Below are 10681 nucleotides of genomic sequence, written 5' to 3' on the forward strand. Positions count from 1 at the left end.
CTATTCTGTTCATTTTTACTCTCTACAATGATGATTCCAATGTCTTCCTACCAATTGGATTTCTCTCCACATTCCCTGAGTAGCAGATGATGTCACCACATACTTCACAGAGAAAGCAGAAACCAACAGTCAGGAATTCAATTATCCAATTCAGTTACCATTCACCAACTCCATAAAACTGATGGCACATTTACCCATTTTTCTCTTTCACTACTATTATAATGTAAGAAACACTCACTGTATCAGTTTAATCATCTGTGCATGCTCTGGATCCCAACCCTTCAGTTTCCCTAGAGACCTTGATTATATCCCATCTTTTTTGTTATTTTAATCTTTTTTCTAATGATCTTTCACTTCAGCATTTAAACAACTCTTCCACTTTAACTACAAACTAGTCTCTTCTTCCTTCTCTCCCTCTCTATCATAGTCAAACCTCAAAAACTTCTACGATCTTATTTCTTAGCCTACTATTCACAAGCCTACTTTTTATCTAGCCCCTTATTACTCTTGTAAAACAATTCTCATTAAGGTTACAAATGACCTCCTTGTAGCTAAAGAAAGTAAATTATCTATGGGCTTTAGTTTCTTGATATCTCAGCAGCATTCCACAATGCTTATCACTCCTCCCTGTTCACTCCTATCTCTGTAATGCCTTCTTAGTCTCCCTTAAAGACCTTTCTTCTCTACTCAGACCTAACTGGCTTATTGCTCAGATTCTGTCCTATACCCCTTCCTTTGCTACATTCCCTAAGTAATTTCATCCACTCCAGAGGTAAATGAAACCTTCTAAAATTTCACTCCCGCCTCTGTCTTGTTCCTTGGCTCTAAAATACACATATTCGACTGTCGTAATACTATCTTAGATGTCTCCAGACAGTTCAGACACAACATGTCTAAATTTAAACTTCTTTTCCCTAAGCCATTGTAGTCACAAGTGTTTCTTCAGTAAGGTTATCAATCTCAGGAGATAAGGAATAAGGACCACCTAGGAACTTGGAATTATCCTCAATTACTATGAATAGCTTACCACCAATATCTCATTAATTACTCCATATTATTCCTTAAACATCCAATTTTTTTTATTCTTCTATGAAAAAAATCTCACATATATATAATCAAACTTCTAAATTTAACTACCGATTTACAATAAAGGAGTAAAATACAGGGAGTACTGAATCATAGTATAATAAATAACATGATAAGGATGTAGTAATCACAATCCAAATTATGGAAAATTTTGTAAGGCAATCAGGTTTGGTATCACAAAGCTAGAAAATACATCCACCATTCAAGTCCAGGCCAGGTGGTAGCACAAGTAGACCTAAGTGGAAAAGATTCTGGGTTCACATCACAAGACCTCCCTAATCACACTATGTTTACCCATGATCCACACTAGCTGAGACTGGTGGCATCAACAACCCCAGTGTCTGTCTCCATCTCTCTGTGCCTATGTGTCTCCTTCTCATAGAAAAAACAAAGTCTCAAGTCCAAAAGGGTAGACTTCAAAATCTGTGGCTTTGACTTACTAAAATTATTCCTCTTTAAATCCATTAATGTTATCCACTGGATACAATTCAAATTCTTTAACAGGACATAACACTTCCAAAGCTCTTTCTTGGCCTACATATCTATCCTCCTCACTTCTTTCTACTTCATTCTCTATGTTTCAAGAATACTGATCATACATTTCCAGTCTCCTTCATACTTTAAAGTCTTTTTGCATACTTCCTTCTCTGTCTAAAGCAACTTTACTGGCACACTTCACCTAGCTAACTTCTATCTTACTCTTTAAGCTTCAGCTTAGAATTTTATTCTTCAAGGACTTTAATCACAAAACTAGGCTAGCTATTCCTGTTACATGTGCATGGAGCATTCTGTGTTTTCATTTTTCTAACCCCCATCACAGTTTTAATTATTTCTTCAATGTCTTTCTTTCTCCCACATTATAATAACCTTGAAGTCAGGGAAGCTATTTTTCTTATATAACACTGTAGTCTCAGTACTTAGCAAAGATTTTTTTACATATGGTAATTGTCCAATAAGGAATAAATTATAAGAGAAGGGAAGAAAAGAAGTACAAAGGAGGAAATGTGCAAATTAGGTAAAAACAATGTCAAGAAAAAAAGATGATAAAGATCAGGAAAGTGCCTTGTGTTTGCCCTGAGATGGTGACTATGGGAACGAGCATTATCTGGATTACTAGATTTCCTCTGTATCTTCAAGTACTCTGATTACAGTCACAATTCTCTACACTATACAATTAAGACTTAAGTTCTTTATAGCATGTAAGTTATAACTCAATGAAAAGAGACAGGGAGGGAAAAGGGTAGAAAAGGAGAAAATAAAAATGGGAGAGGAAAGCAGTACTACTATTTTTTAAAAATATTTATTATTTAACTTTATTTATTCATCCATTTATTTATTTTAATTTCTTCAAGGACTTTAATCACAAAACTAGGCTAGCTATTCCTGTTACATGTGCATGGAGCATTCTGTGTTTTCATTTTTCTAACCCCCATCACAGTTTTAATTATTTCTTCAATGTCTTTCTTTCTCCCACATTATAATAACCTTGAAGTCAGGGAAGCTATTTTTCTTATATAACACTGTAGTCTCAGTACTTAGCAAAGATTTTTTTACATATGGTAATTGTCCAATAAGGAATAAATTATAAGAGAAGGGAAGAAAAGAAGTACAAAGGAGGAAATGTGCAAATTAGGTAAAAACAATGTCAAGAAAAAAAGATGATAAAGATCAGGAAAGTGCCTTGTGTTTGCCCTGAGATGGTGACTATGGGAACGAGCATTATCTGGATTACTAGATTTCCTCTGTATCTTCAAGTACTCTGATTACAGTCACAATTCTCTACACTATACAATTAAGACTTAAGTTCTTTATAGCATGTAAGTTATAACTCAATGAAAAGAGACAGGGAGGGAAAAGGGTAGAAAAGGAGAAAATAAAAATGGGAGAGGAAAGCAGTACTACTATTTTTTAAAAATATTTATTATTTAACTTTATTTATTCATCCATTTATTTATTTTAATTTGACCAGAGAGGGACAAAGAAAGAGAGAAAGAGAAATGAAAAAAACAAGTTGCTAGGGACTCAAACTGTGGCTGGCCATGTGAAGGTGTCCAGTGCCTTAACTACCATACCACCTCCTGGTCCCCAGTAGATCAGTTCTTCTTCTAAGTGACAAAGCTACAAAAAGGAGAGAAATGATGTGGCCCCGAATTAAAACAGGAGAAAGATGTCATTAAATATTACAATATGGAAGTAACTGAGAGCCAGCCCCACTGAGAGCCTTGAGATTTAGTAGATATGAAAAAGCAAATAATGCTCACTTAAATAGGATAAATTTTCCTCTTGAGGGTTTTTAAAAAACGAAAAATAGTTAAGGCATCAGGGATGGGGCCAGAGAGAAGAAATTTCTACTATGGAGAGAGGTTGAGGTATTAGATCTATAATAGAGTAAAATTCCAGGGGACACAATCATTGAACAAGTTAGTAGTTCGTTTTAAAAAATAACTATTTTATTTGCTTATTTCTTTATTTCTTAATTGCCAGAGTATGTAAACTCACCAGAAAGAAAGGAGAAAGCACGCCCGAATAGGGCATGGTCATGTTGTAATCCTTTCTATTCAGTTGCTTCTTCCTGTCAAGATTTTAGGCACACATCCATGCACACCCCAAGTGTTTTTCAAGCCACGAGGGTAGGATTTGCACACATCCATGCACACCCCAAGTGTTTTTCAAGCCACAAGGGTAGGATTTGAACTCACAATTGGTCATGTAGGATACAGCTCCCTTAAATACTAGGCCACAGGGTCAGCTCCAAACTAACTTTTTAGAAGAAAATGTTATTTATACAAATTATGAAAACGTACCTTTGTTGCATATGTAGGTTTTTCTATTGCTTCATCACCAATGAAGAAGTCTAGGTCATCAACACCTTTCATCACCCTCCTTTGAGCTTGATCACCCACTTTAGCTGATTCCTTAATAGCAATACCTTTAAAATAAATTTAGGTATGTAAGAAAATTCACTTTCTTCCAACAAGACAAACGCTTTTTAAAGTTTATTTCTTCCATGACAGAGACAGACAGAGGGAGAAAGGATAGAAACAGAGACAGGCACCCCCAACAGTCTTCATGCCATGATCTACTTCCATTTTCAGGCAGTCGAGATCAGGACATGCCCACTTGCGTGCTTAGCATGCACAGAAAGGTTCCAGTATAAGAACCCAGAACATCCCATGTAGAACCAGTTGCACTACTGTTGTGCCACTGCCTGGCCGTGAGACAAACATTGAACTTATATTTCTTTTTTTATTTTTTTTGAGATTTTTGCTATTGGGTGTGTGAGCTCGCCAGAAAGACAGAGAGACAGAAAGGTGAGAAATCACCCCCCAGGGGGGATGGCCACGCTGCAATCCCTTCTCCTCCATTCTCCTCTCGGGATCTTGGGCACGCACGCACATATACCCAGCACGAGTTTAAGCCGCAGGGTCTGGGACGCGAACCGTGGTCAAGTACATGGGAATCCAGTGACATAGCCGTTACGCCAACTGCTGGTCCCGAACTTATATTTCTGTTATAAAGTACTACAAACGAAAAACTTGACAAAGCATATTTTAATTAACAAAACAATGCACAAGGGTCATAAGAAACAAGTGACAAAATTTATTTCATACAATAAAATCGTAACTTCTAATCAGAGACAAGGTCTAAAATGCAAAAAGACAAAAAAAGAAATACTACTATAGGGATATTTCAGTTATATTTAATTATGTAAAAGCTATTTTTATTCTTGGTAAAATTATAATCCCACCAAATTCACGATGCTTGATAAACAATCAGAAATGAAAAACTGAAGGCTACTACTGAATAAAGGAAAACTGTGGGTCAAGCAGGTGGCATGGAGGTTATCAAGGTTGGATCCCACACAGAAAACTGCGCAGTTCGAATCCTGGACCAAAAAGTTTGGGGGAGGGGGGGATCACACCAAGCCCAAATGCATGCATGCCCAAAATATTAAAAGGAGAATGGAGAAGGGATTGCAGCATGGTCATCATCCCAGGGGGGAGGGGTGACTTCACATTTTCTCTCCTCCCACCCCACATAAATGTACATGCTCTGCAGCAAAAATTAGGGGAGAAAAAGGAAAATTGCATGGAAAACTTTGAGAAACAAACTTTCTTTGTATCTCTGTACTATAGGCTATTATCATTTAGTAATAAATAGAAATCAACCAAGCTTTAATCACATATAAAAAAAGGAAATCTCAGGTGACCAGCAGTTAGCATAATGGCTATGTCGCTGGACTCCCATGTAGCCGACCACGGTTTGAGTCCCAGACCTGGTGGCTTAAACTCATACCAGGCGCGTGTGTGTGCGTGCCCAAGATCCCAAGAGGAGAATGAAGAAGGAGGGATTGCAGCGTGGCCATCCTCCCTGGGGGGTGACTTCTCACATTCTGTCTCTCTGGCGAGTGCATGCGCCCTATAGCAAAAACCTCTCAAAAAAAAGGAAATCTCAGTTCATTTTGCTAAAAACTCACTTACCTACAACAAGCCCCTTAAATATTTTCACAAATTCAGAATAGTTCCAGAGCTAAAATATGTAATGTGTTTTTAAATTAAGTTATAAATGTCCAAAACTTTAAAATTAAACAACTTTCCATTCAAAATAGTTATCAGGGTAGACAGGTGGCAGCTTGAAAAACACATCAGGGGGCCAACAGGTAGCATAGTGGCTAAGGCACTGTACTCCCACATGGCCGACAAGGCTGCAGACCCAGCAGTTTGAAAGTCAGGCTTGACAATGTGCTTGTTTGCCCAAAATCCCAAGAAGAGTGGAGCAAAAGTGATTGAGATATGGTCATCCTCCTGACCCCTGGCGGGGTGATTTCTCACTTTCCCTCTCCTCTCTCTCTCTAGCAAGTGCATGCGCCCTATGGCAAAAACCTAAGACAAAAAAAAAAAGAAAACATGTCAGGCACATGAGCACCCAAAATCCCAAGGAGAAAATGAAGAAGGGACTGTAGTATGACCATCCTCCTTGGGCGGGTGATTGCTCACTTTTCCTCTCCCTCTGTCTCTCTCTAGCAACACACACACCAACCTATAGCAAACTTAAAAAAAAAAAAGAAAAAAAGAAAAACAAAACAAACAAACAGTTATCAAAATACACTTAAACTGATCTGGTCTTCAACTGTTACTTTCATTCAATAGTAGTTATATCCTTAAAAAGGTGTGTGAAAATTAACTGAAGGAAATTTTTTTAAAATTTTTAGTCTCCTCCTAAATATTAGAGATTCTAACAATCTATTTATGTTATACACAGACATCTAAAGAGCTCTATAGAAATATCCTGAAAAACAAAGAAATATAAAAACAACTTTAAGCCATATAAGCTTTCCAGATCAAATATTCATATTCACCAGTATGAGATGGTGGCACTGTCTGTATTGCTGTCTAAATATACTGATTAAACACTACCTACAGGATTAAAACTGGATGGATGGAAAACAAATAAAAAAGCTTTATTGTATTAGGCAAATAAGTTTTTGGTTTTTGTTTATTTGTTTTAATTTTGCTAGAGAGCACAAATACTCCCTGGAGAGAGACAGAGAAAAAAAAAGCAATGCAAAAAAATACATCCCCATGAGGTATGGCCACACCACAATCCCTTCTCCTCTATTTCTTCCTTCTTTTATGATTTTGGGCATGCACACATACATGCCAGCATATTTTTCAAGCCAATGAGTCTGGGACTCAAATTGTATGATCAGTCTAACCAACTTAACCACCAGGCTATGGGCTGACCCAGGAAATAAACTGTGACTACTCAGAAGAAAGAAAATGAAAACTAAGACTGCATATTATGGCAAAGAGATGAAATAAAGAATAGATATAATGGTTATAAAATCCTAAAGTTCAGAAGTTAGAGATTATAAGGCCTTCAAGAAAAGCCATTTAAGAACAAAAGCAAAACCAAATTTTGCAAAGATGGCAGTAACACTTCAGTAACTTGAAATAACCAAAATACAATGCCTTATAAAAGATGACAAATTAAGAGATTACAAAACTGTCATTATTATGGATTCTAAAAGTATGTTAAGTCCTAATCCCCAGTACCTCAGAAGTGTCCTAGTTTGGAAATAGGGTCTTTCAAGTTAAAATGAGGTTATCACAGTGACCCAAAATCCAGAATGATTGGTGTTCTTATAAAAAAGGAAAATTTGGACACTAAAAGATACATAGAAGGATAATTATGTGAAGATACAATGCAAGAAGAGAGTCATGTGACTGGGGTGATAGATCTACCAGCCAAGGATTGTCAGCAAATATCCCAAGTTGAAAGAGGCAAAGAAGGTATTTTCACTAGAACTACCAGCAAGAACAAAGTCCTGCTGACATGATGATTTGTACTTTTACACTCCAAAACTGTATGTTTCTGTTAATCAAAGTTAATATGCTGACAGTGACAGTTTTCAGTACTTTGTGACATTTCAGGAAACTAATACAGGCATGCACCCTAGTCTAACATTAACTCAAATATAACTAAATTCAAGCACTGAATAGAGTTAACACTTAACACTGAATTCTTAAAATAGACAAGAAACAATGTACTGATAAATTAATGTGAGGGGAAAAAAGAAAAGTAAACCTGTCCTTCAGTATACAACAAACGCATATAAAAACAATATAAGACGGCCTGTGGCATGGTGGTTAAGGCTGCTGGATGCCACAAGGTTGATTGTGTGCCTGGACTTGAAGGCTTGAGAAACACACCAGGCACAGGTACATGCGTACCCAAGATCTCGAGAAGGAGAAATGGAACAAAGGAATTGCAGCATGGCTGTGCCCCATGGGGGGGGTTGCCTGCTCGCTTATTCTCTCTGTGTGTCTGGAAAGCACATATGATTTCTGGCAAAAATTCTTTTTTAAATTTTAAGAAAAAAAATGTAAGGAAAAAGCCAACAGTACCACCAAACTAAGATGGCTACACCTAAATGAAAGATTTCAATTAGTGTCACCTAAGGTTCACTCAAGGTATTTAGTGAATGGCCTAAGTTCTTGGAAAATAATCCAAAAAATCAGAAGTACAAATCAGATGGCACAGCGGTTAAGGCAACTAGATTCCAAATGGCCAACTACATTGTTTGAGTCATGGGCCTGGAGGCTTTAGAAACACAATAGGTGCAAGTATATATATATACCTTACATCTCAAAAGGAGGGAGAAATAGAGGAAAAAGAATTGTGGTGTGACCATTCCCTATGGGGGTGCCTTCTCCCTTTCTTTGTCTCTGTCTCTTTCTAGCAAGCACATGTGCCCCCTAGCAATTTAATAAAAATTGCAAAAGTCAAATTGGTTTGTTTCCAGAAAGGGAAACACATATATAAAACCAAAAAAAAAAAAAATTATCTTTTTAAGTACAATTTTATTTATTTAATTTTTTTTTTGGAGAAACAGAGAGATAGAACGCAAGAAATCACACCCCCCCGGGGGGGGGGGGTTTACGCCGCAATCCTTTCTCCTCTTGGGCACACATGTAAATGTGCCCGGTGTGAGTTCAAGCCACCGGGTCAGGACATGAACTGCAGTCAACTACATGGGAGTCTAGAGACACAGCAATTATGCCAACTGCTGGTCCCTTTAAGTGCAATTTTGACAGTGTATGTCTCATAAGTTCACATATTTAATACTGATTTTGCTACATAAATGACAAAAACAGTGGGCCCACTGTCCAATGAATGCTCAATTAAGATTTAAGAGCTACAGTTTTTAACATGTGTAACAATTCCTATTTTATTCTCAATTTCGCTGATTTTTGTAATCTAAGTTTTTACTAGTCTCTTCATGTGACTTTCCATTTCCTTATTTTCATGAGTAACAATACTCAAAAAATATTCAGTCACATAAGAATACTGTGAAAATTTTGACACTCTCAGAACAATTAAATTGTCTAGTAGTTAGCAACATCAGGCAATGGTTTAAAAAGTTTTGTCATCTAACATGCAAAAGTCTTGTCAATAAGACAAGTTGTAGCATTAGTGTATAATGTACAAAAAAAGCAAATCATTTCAAAGTTAAAAGTAAAATATATGTACAGCAAGGACCAGATGTATAACCTGTAACAAGTAAGAGCGCTAAAAAAAAAAAAAATGAGAAAATTATATTTTAAAAACTAGTGAAAGGCAGTTGAGGGTTAACTAGGTGAGGTTAACAAAAACAAGACAGAACAAACAAAAAAACACTACAAAAACATAATGTCAGAACATTATGGTCACAGGATATAAGGAAACAACTAAAGTCATTATCTGTAAATTGAGATGCCATACTTATTCTGAAATATTGGCTTTCATCAAAAGTGTCAACAGGCACAGGCCTTACAAACAATAGGCTTTCATCAAAAGTGTCAACAGGCACAGGCCTTACAAACAATAGTCATATCCACAACTAAAAGAACAGCCTTCATAGGTTCATGATGGTGGAAGCACGACTTAGTAATTAGGTCCACCTGAGTCAGCAGATGGCACAATGAGTAAGGCACTGGACTTCCACATGGCGGACTATGGTTGAAGTCCCGGACCCAGGGGCTTGAAACACACTGGGCACATGTGCGTGCATGCCCAAAATCCCAAGAGGAGAATGGAGGAGACTGAAATGTGGTCATCCTCCCCCACCCCCAAGAGAGATTTCTCATTTTCTCTCTCTCCATCTCTTCCACGTGGACACACACACCCTACAGCAATAGATTTAAAAAAAAAAAAAAAAAAGTTACATCTACACACTGATAACAGCAATATCCTCAAAGCAGAAAATTGTTTAATTATCCATTCATTTTTGCTTTAAAAAGAGCTATCTGGGGCAAAAAAGAGGTATCTGGTAGATTTGGTAAATGGAAAGCTAAGCAAAGAAGCTGAAATTAATTAATCAGAGGTGCAGAAATGGGGTCATACTTAGAACTTGATGATTTGTGGTTTTAAAAATTTAAATTTTACAGAATGTCAGAACTGGTTACTTCTTTTACTTTATTAAAGAGATATTTAAATCTGCTCACTTGTGTTTAAATGAAATACTTACAGGAAGGGATGATAAACTGTGGCTCTGTATTTCCAGCATATCCTAATTTCGTATACCTGCAAAACAAAAAGAATTCACAAAAGATTTAACTGTCATCTTAGCAACTGTAAATTTATTCTTAAATCTCCATTTATTATGAAGTTAAGATTCCATTGTAGGTAAGTAATATACAAAATTCCATTGTTTGTTTATTTAAACCTTCTACTTCAAAAATTATATCAAAATTATAAATGTCCATAGCTTTTTAAAAATTTTGCCAGTGACAGAGATAGAGAGACAGAGAGAAAGGGGGAAAGTGAGAAAGCAAGTTTCACAAGGCATGATCATGCTGTAATCCTGTCCCCATTTCTTCCTCCTTTAGGAATTTTGCACATGCACACATGTCTGGTGTGTTTTTCAAGTTACTAGATTTGGGACTCAAACCACACAGATGATCATGTGGAATCCAGTCAACTTTAACCATCATGCCACAGGCTGACCCCACTCACAATTTCTGAACAGAAATTTTACTTCAAAAAACTGACCCTGGGACCTGTAGTTAGCATAATGGCTATGTTGCTGGACTCCCACGTAGTCAATCGCGGT

General features: G+C 36.8%; 1 protein-coding gene across 1 annotated transcript in view; it reads right to left on the reverse strand.

Moving 5' to 3' along the window:
- Positions 1-10152, reverse strand: part of ACTR3 (actin related protein 3) — a 54788-nt gene extending 44636 nt beyond the window's left edge. The window contains exons 1-2 of the mRNA XM_027772768.1: positions 10097-10152; positions 3891-4015 (exon numbers count right to left, since the gene is read on the reverse strand). Of these exons, the coding sequence (XP_027628569.1) occupies positions 3891-3962 (72 nt within the window). The 5' untranslated portion in view covers positions 3963-4015; positions 10097-10152. The remainder of the gene's footprint in view (positions 1-3890; positions 4016-10096) is intronic.
- Between the last annotated feature and the right edge of the window lie 529 nt (positions 10153-10681).

This window comes from Tupaia chinensis, unplaced genomic scaffold (assembly GCF_000334495.1).
Source record: "Tupaia chinensis unplaced genomic scaffold, TupChi_1.0 Scaffold000296_1, whole genome shotgun sequence".
NCBI classification, from domain to species: Eukaryota; Metazoa; Chordata; class Mammalia; order Scandentia; family Tupaiidae; genus Tupaia; species Tupaia belangeri.